This window comes from Prenolepis imparis, unplaced genomic scaffold, assembly GCF_030444845.1.
Source record: "Prenolepis imparis isolate NDT839.2.m4 unplaced genomic scaffold, iyPreImpa1.0 SCAF_5, whole genome shotgun sequence".
In the NCBI taxonomy this organism is placed as follows: domain Eukaryota; kingdom Metazoa; phylum Arthropoda; class Insecta; order Hymenoptera; family Formicidae; genus Prenolepis; species Prenolepis imparis.
In genome coordinates this window covers 3,999,638-4,019,894 of record NW_028141163.1, presented here as the reverse complement: position 1 = coordinate 4,019,894, position 20,257 = coordinate 3,999,638, and the positions used below count along the sequence as shown (strand labels likewise).

General features: G+C 36.5%; 1 protein-coding gene across 7 annotated transcripts in view; it reads right to left on the bottom strand.

Moving 5' to 3' along the window:
- Positions 1–20,257, bottom strand: part of Syx1a (syntaxin 1A) — a 75,729-nt gene that overhangs the window by 7,269 nt on the left and 48,203 nt on the right. The window contains exons 5-12 of one of the 7 annotated variants that reach the window (XR_014425410.1): positions 13,065–13,139; positions 12,767–12,949; positions 12,079–12,152; positions 11,834–11,971; positions 8,523–8,633; positions 5,118–5,769; positions 1,502–4,335; positions 403–821 (exon numbers count right to left, since the gene is read on the bottom strand). Coding sequence is in view for 2 of the 7 variants with exons in the window: in XM_083038915.1 (XP_082895041.1) it covers positions 9,496–9,756; positions 11,834–11,971; positions 12,079–12,152; positions 12,767–12,949; positions 13,065–13,139 (731 nt within the window). In the remaining 5 variants the exon portion in view is untranslated. Of the gene's footprint in view, positions 1–402; positions 822–1,501; positions 4,336–5,117; positions 5,770–8,522; positions 8,634–9,314; positions 9,757–11,833; positions 11,972–12,078; positions 12,153–12,766; positions 12,950–13,064; positions 13,140–20,257 lie in introns of those variants that run through there. The other 6 variants (XR_014425409.1, XR_014425412.1, XR_014425411.1 and 3 more) reach the window with 6 other exon arrangements.

The window sequence follows — 20,257 nt, the reverse complement described above, 5'->3', positions numbered from 1 at the left end:
TAAAAAAATAATATCTATCACAATAAAATATAAAATATGTTTTATTAATCTTAATAAACTGCATAGTAAAATTAATCAAACATATTTTATATTTTATTGTAATAGATATTATTTTTATTGTGATAAATATTAATCAGAGAAATTCTCATAAAATTCTTTCCATATCATATTGTCCCACGATTACCATGATTTTCAGAGTAAATTCTAAGAGAAAATTCTCTCTGTGTATATATGTATAATATAATATTTTGGGCACGTAACGATGAACAAATCAAATTATAATCGTAGCTACGTTGTTGCGTGAACCGCGGACGTCAATAAAGAGCGATATATACTCTTATCATTTCTGATATGATATAAAATGTCAAATGTCGCACACGAGGTACGCGCTGGTACACGTACCTGGTTTTGGCGTTCACAGTCCGAAGTATCCGCCGATGGTGGTGGCGACGACGACACCCAGTATGGCGAGACAAATCATGATCATGATCTTCTTCTGCACTCGGCGTTAACAAATCGGTAAAAGTTCAATATAATCGATTACAAGGCTTTCTCTCTCTCTCTCTCTCTCGACGCTTTTCCCTAAATCTATTTATGTACGTATACCATTCTCTCTCACACTCTCTCGCTCACGGTCTCTCTCACTCTCTATCTCTTTTTCAAACTCAATATCTCGCTCGTGTGCTCGATACCTCTGTCCATTATTATTATTATCCTATACACATTACAATTGTTCACTTATCGATCTACCGTAGAGCACCTGAAAGAAATTGCATCTCGCTCGTGACCGGCGCATGGATGACGCATGTGTTGCCGATGGCCTGTAAAAAATTACGAGTGTGTGATTTACCCGACAGAAATTGCGTCTGAAGTGCGAGAAAATGTCTCTCGTCAACTTGCAATTTTAAAGTTGAATTGTATACAACAGCCGCGATCGTAATATAATTTTTATTAAACAAACAGTTGTGTAATCTGTGCCACGCGTGTTCGTAACTTTCATAATCTTATCTTTAACATACGGAATAATGTCTTTCATCATCTAGATTCTCTTTAATTCTCAAGTCGATTTTTCTCCGAGATCGAGACATTTTTACGAATTAAATGTAATTTTCAAGAATATTATTTTTTATTCAATTACAGACTTTGAAAAAAATTTTAATTAATTGTAAAAAAAAAACGCGCAATCGAATCTTCGTTAGGGAAAAATTGCTCCATTTTTGTTTCCAATATAGTTGAAAAATTCAGAGATGATGGAGAAGTGATGGAATAAAAATAAAGTAAATTAATATTAGTACTGCACGTTAGCGCGATCCACATTAAAAGAAAAGAAAAAAGAAAATAGAAAACAGTTCACGTGTCAATAATTAAGATCTCACGATCTCCTCCATTATATTTGTAATAGAACGAAATAAAAAGATGGGTGTGTCGAGGACGATTAAAGAGATTATTGGCGTCAATCGAAAAGGAAAAAAAAAAAAGAAAAAAAATCAGAGATACAGACCTTTGTTAACTCTCGCCATTAGCGTCCGCTTCCTTTGGAGCTGCCTCTTCTTCTCTCAGTGCAATTTCAACAGTGCAATTTCAACGGTGCATTCTCAATTAGGTTGACATTTTTCTCCTCTCTCTTTCTCCGTGGCAAGCAAGGACGTAGTAGTGCTTCGTCAAACCAATTTACATTTGGTGAATCTACCGTGAATCGAGCGTTTGCCAACGATCGAACGTGCCTCTGTCGTTCTTGTTTTCCTCTTGTGCAAAATGCGCCGCGAAAATTTCGTCGTCGTTTCTCTCTTCTTCTATTATCATCGCGATTCTATTATCTCTCTTTCGCGTGTGTGGGCTGAGCTTGCAAATTGGAACAATCAGCGCTAATTATTGTTACGCTTCGTTTCACCCGCGCATTTTCTATATTATTTATAGAGGACAATTATGATTTCTTCGTCTTTTTTTCTTTTCACGCTTTTGCGAGATGGCAAGTACAGTAATAGACGAGACAGAGAAAAAAAGGCGAACAATGTCGCCGTATGTCCTATCCATAAGAATTTTATTCCTTTATTTTTTTCTTACTGAATATACACACCTGAAGAAAGAAGAAAATTCCTACCATATCGCTATCGGCATTAATATCATAAACTCTCTTCCCTTCTTTCTCATTACTTTGGCGTTATTATTATTATTATTATTATTCGCTATTATTATATCTGCTCTATACAAATTGCAATTATTTATATGTACAATAATGCGCGCGCCGCATCTGTGTTGTGCGGTCTGCATTGCGACGACGGTGATTACTCGAGTTCGGGCGATCGATATTTGTTCATCGGAGCGTGTGTACCACGCGAGATACGTCATCGTCCTCGTCGTCGTCGTCGTCGTCGTCGTCGTCGTCGTCGTCGTCGTCGTCGCACGGATTAGCGATTTCGATAGAGAGAGCGGAAATCTCTCTCTCATCTCTTTCTCTTATCAGTCTACTAGAGAGGACTCTAGAGCACGAGAAGGTGGTGGCGACTGTCTCTGTTGCATCTCGCGCAGAAACGATCGATCGATCGATTCTGGGACGACAAATCCGGAAGTTGAGCTCTGTCACGTCGCCGATTCAGCCGAATCGCGTTTTCCTTTCCCTCCCTCCCTCGCGAATCTTATTGTTAGAGTATCCTATCGCCCCGAGATTACAAGCGAGATGGAACCGAGGCGGCGACAACAAACAGCGGTGCGATATCGATTCTCGTCAAGAACAAAGATTAATAATGCCAAGTCGAATACGCAAGATGTATAGACTTTAAACTTTACTTTTCTCTTTCAGCCAAGTGACTTCGGAATAAATCTGATTTGGGAAAGAATTTGACAGACGAGTCGTGACATATTAATTTTTTTCGATCGAGTTTTTTATTTTTAAAACATTTTCTCTCTTAGAGAAAACTTGAAGGGGAGAAATTTTGGATAAAGTTAATTGAATAAAAGTGGAATCAACATCTCGAGTATATTGCTGTAAACAATTCGAGATCGATTATCAATATTCGCTGATGATTAAAAAAAAAGTGAAAATGAAATAATTTGCTGTCGCCGCACTTTAAATAATTGAGAATCTTTTCATTAAATCGGCGGCGAATTTTGCCCGAGGGCGAAATTTTTCAGGAAATTTTTGGGCGCGCGTTCCTCATCTCATGTGTCGCGACACGATTTTCGATTTTCTTGCGCGATCGTAATCTTTATTATTCAGTCGCGTCGGACTTCATCTAGGAACGGTGAAGAGGCAAAAATAATATGGAAAAAAATAACAAAAGGCAGTGCGATAGAGAAGAGAGGTGCGCTCTGAATACGAAGGAAAGTTATCGCCGATAGCATTATCGATCAAATCACCCTGGAAAGAAAACACCGATCCCCCTCGACAATCTCCTTGTCTCTCTCTTTCAGTGTTTTTTTTACTCCGTGTTTCTAAGATTTAACGCAGGTTTACGTTGCGCGATAATATTTTAGAAAGGCAGTACCTAAGTGTACCTTTCTCTCGCGAAAAACTCGAAAAGCTATCGCTTTTCGCAAGACTTTCCGGCAAAGAAAAAAAAATATTTTTTTTTTTTTATAAAGGAAAAAGTTAACGTAGCGATTTGTTGTGTCGCGCGACTTTCCGATGCATCGAAGCGCAATGAAAGGAACTCCGTTATACGAATCTCCGTTAACAAAGTGATTGTTTCTCAGCTTTGTGCAATCGAGATCACAGCTGAGTATATATAGCATCCTCACCGTTCCTCGACTTTTGCCAACATTACACGACATCTACGAAACGGGAAGTTACATCCGCAGGAATTTGAGTTCTAATTACCCGTCATACTCTGTATATATCGATGTGATAATCCGCTTAGTATTTGGTATAATGCGTGAGTAAGATGGTAATCTCTCGACGGTGAGTTACAAGTGACAATAAATAAATAAAAATACAAACGCACGAGTTTTATTTAAGAATCGATAATAAATAAACGTAACGAGATGTCTTGCGAAATATATCGCACTATCTAAATATCTTCGTCGAGAAAAAAAAAAAATTTAAGAGAGATCGACACTATCTCCGTTACGATCCCGACTTCCCTCTAAATGGAGGGACAAGAGATGACTGATGCTCTCGCGTGGAAAGTATCTGTCCGAGATTTTTTTTTATTTTTATTCTGTGTCCTTCCCTTTTCTCCGCTCATCGTCGTTATACTTAATCTGCGAATGTGTATAATTTTTGTTTTTGTTCTCTGCTTTATCGCGTGCGCACTTGAGTTAACTCAAAGTAGCTGCCAGAATGATAATCAGAATGATGACCGCTATCGTCACGCAGATCAATATCAGGAACAATTTCTGTAAAACAAAATAATTTCGTGATCGCTTGGAAAAAAAAAGAAGAAGAAACAGAACGACGATGCGATTGAACTGAAATCGCGACAGTTGCGAATTAATCAGATGAAGGAGTGAAATAGTTCCGACACTTCGAGCATGTAATCATTAGATTAAATTAAAAGAAACTTAATTAAAGAAAAGTGTCTACAAACATATTTACTACTACGCTTGAATTGTGTCAAAAACAATCCCTTTCCAAATTAAATGAAAGACTAGAATATTAAATTTTCTATTAACTTTTAATAATCTATATAAAATATAAAATCAAACATATATAATGAATCTGAAAGATATCATATGTCATATATAATTGTGATAAATAAATAATATTTTATAAATATATATATGTATATGAAAGAAAAATATAAAGGACTTAAGTTGCTGTCAGATGATTTCATACATCTCGAAGTGCGGAATGGAAAATTTTCACAATATTTTGTAAAATAGATCAAAAATAATGAATGGATATCGGTCGATATAAAATGACAAACGATTTCCGACTGATCTCGAATTTCCTCCGGAAATCGGGGTGTGTGTTTCCGCGTCTTACTTAGCTTTCCGAGATTAATCACAAGCACGGGGGTTATCGAGCATAGGAGCAAGAGTAAATCCGAGACAAGACGAGAAACCGAAAGTGCGCGAATTATCAGCGAAATCGAGATCGCGCGAGATCGAGATCCTATTTCAAGTCACCCACAAAGTAGCCGGAGGAAACGTCGAGCGGTGTAATGAAGTGTACTTACTGTTAACGAGAGCGGATGCGATGAATGCGGATTATTACGTTAATTAGTCGTTCGTTACGGAGATTAGTCGGAGGATTATCGGCGTAAAATTTACAGAAAGTCGTGCGTGCGTGTATATGTGTGTGTGTGTGTTATTAATTAGGATCGGCGCCCGGGACACCCGTTTTATTACATTTGTGCATCATTTCTCTTTTCATATTTTTTTTTGCTCAATTTTAGTACACGTGCGACTATTTTTTTTTTTATTTACGTTCAGAGCTCTCACACAGGCGACCGCCACCATTAATTTATTCCGCATCTCCACCTGATCACACTGCACATTCGATCCCATGCGTTTCTCCCGGGCTGATCGCGACAAGGTTTCTGCATTTCATTATTGTTATATATCGTCATCATTATTATTATTATGTCATTATACTATTATTAATATTGTTATTCTGACATATTTGCTGCCGCATTGCACTTTTCCCCTTTCTTTCTCTGCCTTCTCCTTCGAAATTTTCAAAAGAACGCCCTCCCATCCCTCGCTTCTCCCGCCAAAAAAAAAAACACCCCCCTTGACCGTTTAGGAGGATCTCGGAAGGCACCCTATTATTATGGCGACTAGTATGACCGCCGCTATTAGGACGCAGATTATGATGAGGATCATTTTCTGTGGACAGAAAAGCAGAGAAGGCTATGTGTAAGGTACGCGTATACGCGCTTTCATCTCGACGAAAAGAATCGAAGGGCTCAAAGAGAGAGAAAAAAAGAGCGGAAGTGATATTGCGAAAATATATAAATGTTGTGCGGCGTGCCTTGTGAGAAAATTGTGAGAGAAGGTGGCAAAGATGACTGTAGACTTTAGGTACTTGCGAGAAAAATCGAAAAAGTGGAAAAAAAAAAAAAAATAGAACGAGAAAATAGAACGAGAAAATATTTTCGACACGACGGCGAAAAAGGGTAAGAGAAGAAAACTGTACGCGAGTGCAGTGGATCGGAAATCAAAATTCGAAGCTCGCGGGAAATGAAGCGATGGGAAAAAGCATGTGTGAGAGAAACAAGTGTGAGAAGGGAGGCTGAGAGAAACATTGTTCGCGTTCATGCTGACTTGTATTGTCGCATTTTAAGTGGTGCATTTTTGAACGATGAATCGTGTCCAAAGAAGAATTTTATTTTAACTTCTCGATATAAGTCTGCAATCTTTTTCATTAAAAAATAATAAATGTGCTTAAAGCTCTCGTTAATTATTCGATAAAAATTAACTTGCAAATGATTCAATACAATACTGAGAGTGAAAAGAAAATTGTTATTAGTTACAAAGAATAAATTATGAAATTATGAGATATCAGAGATACAAGTGGCATTCAATGATAATTTAATCGAGATATAAATTTGAACATTTTTTGCGATCAAATTTGATTAATATTTAATTTAAAAAAAGCAGAGATGAATTTATAATTTAACCGGCATCTGTGTGTGTACAATATAAAATATCTGTAACAATATCAATACGATCATTTTTTTCAGAGAAATTCAAACAAAGATAAAATATTATTCAATATATTTATAAATGAAAAGAAACATTAATTTGACTTAAAAAAAAATATCCTTAGGCTCTGTTGCTATCTTTATAAAATTATAATAAGTAGATTGTTAAGTAAATTTTTTTACATCGATTAAAAAAAAAACAAATTGCGTTAGAAACTACGGCAAGTAATATTAATATTACGAACGACCATTTTTGTAAGGGGAGGTGAATTTGCTGTTAGACACAATCAAGCACATTCCTCATACCTCTAATAATGCGGGTGCGTTCAACAAACTGATTAATCACAAACACCAAACCGCTCTAGTCGAGCCACAAAAAAAACTCGTTGGTCCGCTACCTACTTCATTACACATCGTGTTCTGTGCAATCTAAGAGAAAACACAGCGCATTCTTCTAACGCTGCACTATTTAATCTACAACACTACTCTCGACATCGACTACGCTTCATCTCTTTTACCACAATCCCACGATGGACATCGATCGCGAGATATATCGATTATATTCGTATCATACGCGGCCAGAGAGACAGTAACATGATTAGCACTAGTGCGATTGTACAGTCGCGGACTAAAAGGTTGTCCGCTAAAATATGAATTTTAGCAATTTTATTATTATTTCATTAATATATTAATATATTTGACACCTTATACATCTTGTACATCTGTTCCGTTAAAATATGCCGTATGCATTCGCGTTCATATACTTAAATAAGATCCATATTCCGAAACTTATCGTAGCAAAAGCGAACAGCCTTTTAGTCCGCGACTGTACATTATACACTAGACACAAGATTACAAGGTCAATCACAGAACAAGGATCGGATCCCACTCGACGCGAAGTGCCTGATCGCAGGTAGTAGTTAGAGACGAAGGGAGGAGCAAGAAGGAATTTCAATTAATTCAAAGTTAATCTTGAGAGGCGAGCATTCAAAATGAAATATTCCAAACAAATTGCTAAATTAGTCATTTATATGTATATTACGTTAATATATATTGAAAATTCGCGCTGTCAAATTATTCCTCGCACATTATAACTTAAGATAGAGCTTTTAGGAACTCTGGCGTCCCTTATATATGTGGAAACATCTATATTTTCTTCAACATTCCTGGAGATTTGGTGAGCTTTACTATTTTTAACACCTATTCTTCGCAGGAAAGTGAGCGAGTTCCAATTGAAACGTACCCAAGTGAAAATGTTCGCTCGAAAGAGAGGCACAATGGCGAAAGAGAGAGAAAGGAAGAGAGAGGTCAAAACTCTACGAGAAGACCGCGCAGTGCGGAGAAAACGATAACAATGCGAGAAGAAGAATGTCACCCCCGATAATGTTTTGAAGTTTGCCGTCGCGCTTGATAAAACTTGAAATGAATTTCTCTTTCTCCCTCTCTCTCTCTCTCTCTCTCTCTCGCTCTTTTGCTCTCTCCGTTGAATAGGCACTTATTCCCTTTTGCTCCTACCCGGGTTTTAGTCATTCGACGATGTCGTTTTTTGATGAACGCCGCCATCAGCGGTTCCTTATCTATGAGAACCGTACTTTAGAGACAGCAAAATCCTCAACTCGCGCAGGAAGAAATCCATCTTCCTCCCGGAGCAATTATCTCGCTGGATGCAACGCAAAATTTTCGCGATACCAGCGAATAGAAAAAAAAAAAATTACTTCTGAAGATAAAAATGAATAAATTTCTCTCTAAACGTAATTGCGAGTTAGCAGCGTTCATGTCGGCCGAGTCGAGTCGAAATTCGTGAAATCTGCTCTGCTAAGTGCCTTTACGTTCATCTCGCGATTGCAAACTCTATCACGAGGAGCAGAGTTTCGTCCCGAATTTCGACACGAGTTCGGCCGCCTGTCTGTGTCTGGTGTGTCTGATGTTCTTTACCTTACGAGCTTTGCTTTGATACTCTTCGGCTTTGATCAGCTCGCCCCGAGCCTGGCCCACGTGGTCGCCGGTCTGATTCACGCAGTACTCAATGCAGTCCACCATTTCGCCCTGACATACCGGCGCGTGAAACAGGACGGGAAAACAGGATTCGGGATTCAGGATGGAGAAACGATCTCGAGATGGGACCAGATCGCGCTCGTCGAGGGGAGACAACAACCTCGGGAAGACGGAGATGCACCCAGGGTGTTTACACATTTATGTACACATAATCGGCAAGTAGAGATAGATAGAAGCAGCGTCCCCCGCGCGACAAAGAGAAAATACCAGACCCCCCGGCGTCACATTGTTTTCACATCGATACACAATCATGTACGATTCGTATTTGTATTCCACAGCATATAGAGATTAATATGCAAGGTTAGTAGTATGAGTAATAGTAGTAATAGTAAACAGAGCAGTTGATGGACAGAGGCACACAATTAGCACACCCATATTTCGACAGAAAACAGAGAGCGATACATAGGTATATGTATATAAAGAGATAGAGAACGCACATATAAACAGTACGTGTAACAGTATATAATATATAATGTATAGTATAGTAGTATAGTGTATGCATATATAATATATATATATATAAAGATATATACATTTATATATATTTGTTTATGATTGCGCGAAATACGAGAATAATATCAATGACCGATAAAGTGACATACAAAATGAATAGAAAAAATCCACAAAGCATCATCGTTAATCATTTTACGTGTCGTAAAAAAAAAAAAAAAAAAAAAAAAAGAAGAAGGAAAAAGGCAAAGTTGCGGAAAACAAATTAATACACCGATTAATACCAGATTGTAGCGTAATTACGTGTCAACAGAAGCGTAATTAATTAAAAATCAAGCGATTAAATAGAGAGGACGGTGAGGGAGGGATAAAATGGAAATTTAAATGAAAATCAAAATGGGATTTAAGGGACACCAAGAGAGAAAGAGAGAAACCATGGATCGAGCGAGGAGGGTACGAGAAGGGAAAAGAAAGAAAAAAAACAAAAGAGTGACCAATTAGACGCGAACGAAATGCCAACGTTTTCGGCGCGTGATATTTGGGGGGGACTCACCCGTCGGGCTTTGCTTTGATACTTGAGTGCTTTTTTGGTGTCCTGCGTGGCCGTCTGCACGTAGTCCACCGCATGTTCCACGTGGTACTCTATGCGATCTATCATCTCGCCCTAATTGTAGGTAGGAGGCGCGGCGCGAATCCACACAGCGTAACAAAGAGCGTAAGAAAGAGAGAGCGTTAGTCTTTTTCAGGAATAAAAGGCAAAGGCCAGTGATTAAACTGTTCGCTGATCTTTCTATCGTCATGCATCAGCTCTTACACCGGCATCGATAAAAACGAGGGAAGCAATTACCGTCTCGTCGCGAGGGAGTCAAAACTATATTAACAACATTATTGACAGTTGTACATATTTATAAAAAAAAGAATTAAAATCGTTATAAATTTTGTAAAGCGATAATCGAAGTTATACTAATTGAGTAATTTTAATTGACAAACAAGTTTAGTTAATAATTGTAAATTGTCGAGGTAAAATATTGCGGTAATTGCTTTGCCTCGTTGTATTATGAAAAAAGATCGTTGGGATAAACAAAACCATAATGTAAAAGGATTAATAAAATATTATTATTGTTATTACTATTATTGTTATTGTTATATAATATAACTATTACTATCATGCAGAGAAAAAAAGCGACGGACTAAAATCTCAAGTTTTTTCATGAAAATAAATAGTTTTAAATAGATGTAATTCATTAAAGATAAAAAGTGCATATAGAATAATTAGATATAAATACAATTATATTTGCCAAGAATGATTTTTTTGAGATTTTAGTACGCTGAAGAAATCTCCCTTTGATTAACAGAGGAAACGCGGCCCAAATTATGCGGCTCGCCAAGAAATTATGCTGAAGAGAATAGGAATGTTACACTGCGTCGCGCTACGCTCCCAATTGCTTATCGATCATCGTTGGATAAGAATAATCGCGAATAATTGATACAAAAAAATAATTTAATCTTTAAGAGAGATGGAAGTGCTCTCCAAGTTATCATGTCAATTAAACTAGCAACGTGATTGACTACATCAGCCAATCGCAAGGAACGATACCGCTCAAGCATCTCGCAATAATGCATCTCGAATCAAATCAATAGTTTGGGTCCAGAAATAAATTAAGATGTGTATTTGAGAGAGCGATCGGATAAACTTTTAGTTATTTTCTAGTTTTTTATGCTACAGAATGAAACTTGAAAAAGTGGACCATAAACCATTTTTCCTCTAAATTGTAGATTAAAATATAAATGTAATTATTTGTTGATTATTTACATTTGAAATAAATAAAAACTGTAAGTAAAAAATAACACTATTAAAAATTATATTTGCAAGCAGTATTTTGAGCATTTATTTTATTGAAAGAAATAAAAATGGAATATGTTTATCTCCGATCCATTTTTGGAAAAATTTCAGGAAATTTTCAAAAAACTCTCATTATTAATTTCCTTCTCAAATACACGTATCAATTAATTCGCGCGTACCTATGATTAGCTGCAAATGTTACAGTTATCAATTCATTTGTGAGCTGCCGGAAGATTATGTTCATGTTTGTTAAACCGATTGTAATCTAATACGAATTGATTCCAGCGAAGCGCGTTTAATAACTGTTACAATTACATTTCCTCATAATTTATATATATGCAACGTAATAATATATTAATATTCATAGTGAAATCTGTGACATATATTTAGCTAAATGCACACCAACCAAACTATATGTAACGTAAACGTTACGTCAACGTAACGTCAATGGATCAATCTTACATGAATTTTAAATGTCGGTCAACATGTATTCCTCCATTTAATAGACACGTGGAAGAATATTTGACGTTGCCGTGACGGTGAGACGTTACATCATGGTATAATATATACATCCAGCTTTACGTATTTATGATACACGAACAATATAATTTGCACACAAGTTACATCTTGTGACAGATATTATCGCGCTTCTCCACATATATCGAAAATAAATGATAGAAATATCGTTGTATAGAAATTCTATATCATAAATATTAATAATAATAAAATATAAAAAATATAAAAAAGAATTAGCTTTCGCGTGCAATATTAACTTCGTTGGACTTTACGAAGAGAGAACTCTTGCAATCGCGTTGGAAAAGAGAGGCCGATATAATTTGTTTAAATGGGCAAAGACACAGTTTCCGGGACAAATTTGCATGAAGCTGTTTCGACTTACCTGACTCTCCACCAACATAGCCATGTCCATGAACATGTCGTGTAGCTCCCTGATGGAGTTTTCGAGTTTAATGATGTCAGCGTGACGCGCCTCGATGTCCGCAAGGGTCTGTTTTGCTTGTTGCGTTTCCATAATGATCTGCGACAAGTGATAAGATTAATCGGACAATTATTAAGCAACTCGAACCATCTCTCGGACAGGAGTTACAAATTATGCATGAGAGAAAGATCGATTTAAGAATGTACCCCTTGCGTGAAGACGGCCGGATTTCCTTGCTCCAGCATCTCCTCCAGTTCCTCGTTGGTGGTCGTTCTCCCCGCTGTAAACAGAAAGATATTTCTTCGTCTCTTCGCAAACAGACGCAATCGATTGCAAATGCAGATGCGATCGATTTCCTATCGGTTTACATTACATGCCACGCGCGACCTATTATCATTCATTCGCTGAGCAAAATATACGATTGCTCGCATCGTAAATATCGACAATATTGTTGATGCAAACTGTTGATTTACATATCTCGCCGTCATATTTATTATTATTCATATATTGTAAGCTTTTTACATTACGATTATTGTGCTCACATTATGACATTACAAAAAAAAATATAATAAATTAGTAAATCTATTTACAATATTGTCGTAAAAGTAAGCAAACTTATATAAGAAAACATTTTTCTAATCCTAGATATCGAGAGATGTTTTTTTTTGTTCATCTCATCGCCACGATTATTTTCGAGCAACAAAAATTCAATGGATCTCTCAATTTTTCTCAAATAAAAAGGGATACGAACATTAGATTGATGAGCATATATTTCGAGAGAATGGGACAGACTCGAACGTGACGATAGATTGGAAAGGGCTGTTCTGTTCGAACAAGCATTCAGACTGAATGCGGCCAATCGCGACACACACATATATACATATATGTACTCACTGATCTCGAGCTGTCGTTGTATTCTCCCCTTACACCGCTCCCTGTAATCGGTCTGTGTCCGATTGTACTCCGTCATCACCTCGACGAACTTCCTGGACAACGTCGAGTGCTGGGTCTTGCGTATCCTCAGATCCGCCGACGATTTGTTCGTGTGCTCCTCTTGCTCGATGTTCTGCTCTATCACTAAACGCAGAAGACAATGTTCGATTGTCGCAGTGTGGAACGTATTACTTTCGATAACCGATCGATTTCAAGTTTGTCACCATATCGCGCACAAACATCCGAATTGACAACTTACCCTTTAATTTAGCCCTCACTTTGTTAGCAGTTTTCTTGATGTCGGACATCAGGTCTTCGAGTTCCAGTTTCACCTCTGAAATCGAGAAATTGAAAAGTTATTTACGTGTCACGGATCTCGTGAGTTCGGAGATACAGTTATTTCTTCATGCGCGAGAGAAGATAAAAAAAGTTTTATTTAGAATATCGTCAACCGTACACACACACAAATGTTATTTCAAAAATTTACGAATATATCGGAATGAAGTATCATGTATTTTTTCTTTTTCATTCAATAAATATAGTTCTCAATAACCCCCGAACGTAAAATAGAATTTTTATAAATAACGTAAATGCAGATATACACGCAGAATTCGAGATAAAATAAATAAAAATATGAATTTACTATTCTCCATCACCAGAAACTAACTCTCTCTCTATGCGGTCAATAAAATGCTACATTATCTCTTACAATATCCATACGCAAATTTGCGAAATCACGTTCGCGACATTGTTCCAGCTCGATGCTTCAATTCCGCAAGCAAGAAGATCGTACATTCGCGAAGATATACGAGCACATTGTGCAGCATTATATTGATCGTGGAATAGTTCGTGCACAGCTTTCGTACTCTACTACTACGCGAGCAAACTTCCGAATTCGCGCGGGGCGAATATTGGACGCCGCTATCTGCTTTTCGCAGTAAATTTACAATCCGATCTTTCTTCTTGCCTGTACAATTCTTATTTCGCGTCCGTACATTCGTCCTATCTCTCTTTTACTTTCTTTCCTAACTTTTCTGCTGTAATATCTGTAGTTACTATTCCATGTTATTTCGACCGGCGCGAAAAGTGTCGTTGTAATAATTTGCAATTCATCTCTGGCTATATTTCGCATTCGAGATCAGCGGGATCAACGTTTTACTCGCGATAACAGGAACGATAAAGTCTCGCTATAATCGTTAAGTATTTGTAGTCATATAAATGCCATAATTTTTTTTATTATTTCGGCATAAATTGATATGCCTCATAAACAAGATAATTAGGATCTTTTTATACATCATTATTATTTGCTCGAAATTAAATTTTTATGCGGTAAAAAAATCATGTTGCACGCATTTTCAACAAATAATTTTTAACTCTCAATAATATAACGTATAAATTTTATAAACAAGTATCTAACATATGTATATACAATTCGAAGTAAAATAAATACATGAAATGTAATTTCCTATTATTGATTAATTAAAAAGTTTACACATACCGACGTCAATAAAATATTATATATTATAATGCTAGAGTAAAAAAAAGATGTCTATATATTTATTCTTTTTAATATATATACGAGTCAAAATTTTGCCGGAAATACAAGACTCGTGATAAATTAACGCGCCAGCTGATTCCAGCGCGGATCCTCGATATCTAATTACGGAGAAGTGTAGAAGAGAGGTCATGATCTCGTAATATCAAGTTCCAATATTCCGTGAAGACATCCCACGCATATACACACTCATTAAACGTGTCCCACGCGATTCATACCACCTACATCCCCATGTAGATCTAACATAAGCCACTATTTCCGATGGAATTCCCTCTTTCTCTCCCCACGATAGAGATATTGTGATCAGCTTTTCATATCTTCCGATATAAGACAAGGTGTATTACTTCATTAAAAAAAAAATATCAAAAGAGAAGAGAGAACAGAAGAAGATAACAGACATTTTATTCTTCTCTCCTTTTTTTGGGGCAATTTTTTCGCGTCAAACTAAGTCATCGAAGCTGCGATTCGACGCGAGTGATTAGATTTTAATTGGTTCGATATACTGTTGAGGTCTGGAATCAATTAAAATCTTTTTCAGCGAAAAAAGGATATCGCGATGTTCGAATATACGCTCGAGTTTTTGTAGCGAATAACGCCACGCTATTCCGATCGCAAATATTTTTCAAGCGGAGATCTCTCACGTACCGGTGGCGAAGCGAACGTGAGGTTCGCGTCATATCTACCTACGTGTCATATGCCACATATTTTCCGAGTGTGTCTAAGCCACCGAGAGTCTGCCAAGAAGACGATCTGGAGAGCGTCTCAAATCCAGTTGCTGTGAGATTTAGCGTCCGCCGCCGGAGCGACACTGCGTATCTCTTCCCCTTGGGAACTCGAAAACTGAGTAATAAGACGTTTTCTCCAAGTCTACGTTCGTCTTCATATTGCCCTTGTGAACGATACGAACGGCGTGACACATATTGCGTAATATTTTTAGTACAAATTTCTATGCAATGCGTTGAAGAAACAATCAATTATAATAAATGGAATTATATGAATATGTCTCGCAGATTCCTTGGAAATTCAATCCTTCTCTATAAAAAGTCTTTTCAAAAAAGACTGATTTTATGAAAAATTTGTTACACAGATATATATTTAAAAAATGTATACAATGTTATATTATAAAAATAGTTTCTTCTCTGTTAATATAAAATTAATATTGATAATGTTTGCAGGAATTATATCATTTCCGAATATTATTGCAAGTAAAAAAATTGATTTCCCATATTTAATAAAATTTATTATATGTATTTTAATCTCTCTGTACACTCAGTAGACACACATTTTAATCTAAATCCATTATTTTAAAAAATTCTCGAAAAATTGATTAAAATTAAAACACAGCAAGTTAAAACTTATACCCATCCCCCACTCTTAAGTCAATGTTACGTCGCGTACAACGCGTTGAATATTCTTCGAGGAAGTTTCAGCAAAATTTCACGGCGTTGCTTAAAATGCAAATTCGCCTCGGGTATATTCTTCGCGCTTCTCTATCGGTCGCATCTCTTTCGTGTCTAGATTCACGGACGCTATCACGCGGCGGCGATCCATTGTTAAAGAGACGAGGGAGGGCGGAGAGAATAAAAATGAAGATGCCTGAAAAATTCGTCCTCACGCGCGCGCGTTTTCTCCGGGTCACGATCAGACACTTAGTCGCGGCGCGATTTAACAGCTGTTATCAGACGCGTGCAAAGGGCATCTTGGCTGCATCAGATAGGCCGGCGTAGAAGGCAGAAACGAGATAGGAATATGTTTTAGTTTGATCGATGATGTATGGAGAGAACACGATGGGGATATAGTTTGGCTCGTCGCTGCTTATGATTGCCTCCGGTCTACGTGTTTGGCGAGAAATTGGCTCTCATTATTTTGTCCAATTTGAAATATATTACATCCGATCACTAGCGGATCCTGACCTCGATAATGGGGGGGGGGGAGGTTTGCAAAATTATTTTATTTAATATTTTTAGTTTCATGATTAGCTTTTATTCCAGGATCAACGACGTCGATAGCTCTTTAATGTTTGTTTTTCTTTATTTATATTTTTTAAACAAATTCAGCAAAACTGTTTCTTTTAATTTGCAAGGGGGGGGGGGTTAACCCCCCCAGGATCCGCCAGTATATATATATATATATATATATATATATATATAATATAGATATAAAGAATTTCTCGCCTAATTATTTTCATGCAACGAAATTATCTCATCATTTCGTCCTATGTCTGACTTAATCTATACTTAATTCCTTGAATGCGTAATGAGTTAATGAGTATAATTTCCAGTGTATCTTATACATACATATTGTATATATTATATAGATATAAAGAATTTCGCCTAATTATTTTCGTGCAACGAAATTATCTCATCATTTCGTCCTATGTCTGACTTAATCTACACTTAACTCCTTGATTGCGTAATGAGTATAATTTACAATGCATCTTATACATACATATTGTATATATTATATATAGATATAAAGAATTTCGCCTAATTATTTTCGTGCAACGAAATTATCTCATCATTTCGTCCTATGTCTGACTTAATCTACACTTAACTCCTTGAATGCGCAATGAGTATAATTTCCAGTGTATCTTATACTTATATATATACACTAGCGGATCCTGACGTCGATAGCTCTTTAATGTTTGTTTTTCTTTATTTATATTTTTTAAACAAATTCAGCAAAACTGTTTCTTTTAATTTGCAGGGGGGGGGTTTAATCCCCCCCCCCCCCAGGATCCGCCAGTGCATCCGATGCTATATTTATCGTTAAAAAAATGTGTAATAATTGCGACAATTTTAATTAAAAATATAGTAAACTGCGTTTGTAATAAAATTAATTGATTAAAGTTAATTTTTTTCAATGATAATGTGCAAGATATTTATTTGCGTTATAAAAAAAATCGAATTTGCCTTCCGCGCGTTTCTATAAAAATTTAATCTATCACTCCAATCAAATACGATAGAAAGAAAGATAATTACGAAGAAGCGAGGGAGGAACTCTCTATTTCTTGAGGGGAAACGTGCGGAATCTGATTTCGCGCTAATAATGACGCTCAGAGAGATTGGGGATTAAGATAAAACGGAATCCTTTTTTCTTCTTTCGCTGCGGTACCAAGCGCCCGCACACATGCGGAAGAAAGCAACGATCAGGGTCGTTTACACGGGAATTGGCGCGAAACTCGACTACGACGGAGAAGAGAGAGCTACCAAGTTTAACCGCATCCGAATGCAACGACCCGGAACTCATAAACTCGCCCTTGTGGTTGGCGCAACCCCGCTCTAACAGCGGGTTTACAACAGGTAAAGGCTTCGGCTGTAATAAAGGCTGCCTGGATTTCTCTGACCGAGCTTTGCAACCGGGATTCAATACCAAAATTTATTTTCGCTTTGTTTCGGCGGAGCCCGGTCATCGACCGAAGGGTTCAGCACGAAGCTAACTTTGTGTATAAATTATAAATAAAAAGATAAATAACAATCATATCGATGTATCGTAAAAATGTTATTATATCATTAAGTATATATTTAATATAATATTAAATATTTTATTTAATATTATATTAAATATAAAATTATTAAATATAGATATAAAGCAGTTAATAATGTTAAAGTTTTAAAACAACGTTCTAACAAACATTGATATGATTGCTACATTTATATATCACTAAAAAATATTTCAATCTCGCGTTATAGAGTGTATTATTACATAATAGAGGCAAACGACTCCGATAGTAGTAGTAGAAACCGGAATTAGTCAGACGGAGGATACATAATATTCGAAATAAAGAAAAATGACTTTTGTAATAACATATAAAGAAGATAAATCTGTAATTATTTACTTTTGTATATATAGAATGTAGTCTTTTATATCCTATAAATAATTGATACATTTAAAAAAATCTTTCTTGTTCGCAGAGCACAACTTGTTCTAATTTTCTTTTCCAACAAAGAACCACATTTGCAAAAAGCTTTTATAAAAAAGCTTTCGGACCGAAATATTTCTATTGATATGGTAAAGAAGAAGAAGCTTAGCACAGAGTAGTAATGTCCGTAAATAGTCGGCCAGAATGAATGCTGTGCGATAAAGTAATATGTATGTCTGTATCTGTATATACATATAAAGTATATTTGTATAGTACTATATATATAGATATGCCGTGACCAATGTTTGTGTAATCCGACGGCCAAGATATATAGCTTAACATTCCCCTACGCGGTAACTCTCACAAAAGCGTCTTTCGAGCGTTTTTTCCAACCCCATAAATCGAGAAGGCTCGTGGTACCGGATATAAAATCCTCTTCCCTCCACGGCAAGCCTCCTCTTTCATCGCCAAGTTTCGTAGATGCCATTCACGCGAAACTCTTGGCGCTTATTGTTGAGAATCCCGAGCGTGATTTGTTAGCCGTGTTGCAAGATACTCTGTGTATTTATAATCCATTATTATGCGAATACTATATAGATTAATGAAATTTCAGCGTCGAACCATAATTCATCTGTAGTACATATTAAATTAGCATTAGTTTTTTCCTCTCTCTCTCTCTCTTTCTCAAAGTTCTTCAAATATACATATTTTGCGATTAAAATATATTCATATATTAAATGCACTATGTAAATTTATGTAAAATAAAATTATATATAGTTGCAACAGCCGCAGAGAGATAACTTCTTGTGTAAAAATAACATATGTGACTTCAATTTCAAAAATTAAACACACACATGATGCAATGAATCGATACAGTGCGCAATAGAAGAGTTCCGGCTATGAATCAATCAATCTCTCTGATACAAGTGTAATTTAATTTTATATTTATCTTGAAATCTAATCGGGAGTGAGATGAGCTGACACGCGTTGCGTGCAATATTGCTCGCGTTTGATTTAACAGACTTGGAGCTTAAGGAGCTTTATAGAGGTGCGGATAATCCGACCTATCCCGGCTTTTTTCCCTTCTCGTTTCAGCTCTCATGCCAAGATTCTATTCTCTTGCACGTTCTCTTTCGTTGCGCGTGGCACGAAAACTATAAGTTTTCATCGTCGGCGCGATCGCAGTCACCGATAATTTCGAGATGATTGTACGAAAATCACTCACCGTAAAGTTTTCTTTCGATGTGACAGTCGGCAGATGTAAAAGATTATAGGAGAAATGGAGCAGTTCCGGAACGAGAGAGAGAAAGAGGAGGGGAGAGACGCGAAAAGATATATTATGGAAGATTTTGGCTGTTGGCCAAGTGAATTGCGGAAGAACGAGATGTCGTTAACTCTTTATTGCACACCTACTACGGTGAGAGACGAATGTTGAGGCGTAAAGTGGCGAGAAAGCACGTATTTTTCGAATGTAATATTCTATAAGGTTGAAGTTGTAATCTTACATGAGAGAAAATGTTAAACCTGTACTTTTGAGCGCTCCATCACGTTTCATGCACGTACTTGCATTCGAAAACGTGTACATTTATCGCCTTCATATATATGTATATATACATGTATACATTACAGGCACCTTGAGAAAAGTTTGAAATAGGTTGAATGCTATATAGTAATAATGCTATTGGGAGTTTTTCCGCGCAAAGTTTCATTAAAAAAAAAAGCCAAGTAAGTCGTGTAAGCGGAAAATTAGACCTGCCAATAAAACATTTCTTTGCTCATTTCTTGTCTTTCCGTCGCAAGTTCTTGAATTTCGCTGACCGATGATTGAGGAACTTATCTCCGTAAACCATCTTAATCAAATATATATTTTTAAAAAGTAGAGATTTTTACAACAAAAATTAATTATATATTTAAGTAACGCTAAAAGTTGCTAGACTACAAACTGGTCGAAAAGAGCGTGAAAGATTGTTTCGTTTCGTAATTATCGCGATTTGCACTTGCCAAATTAGGCAGTCTTTCAAGTTTCAATTAGCGA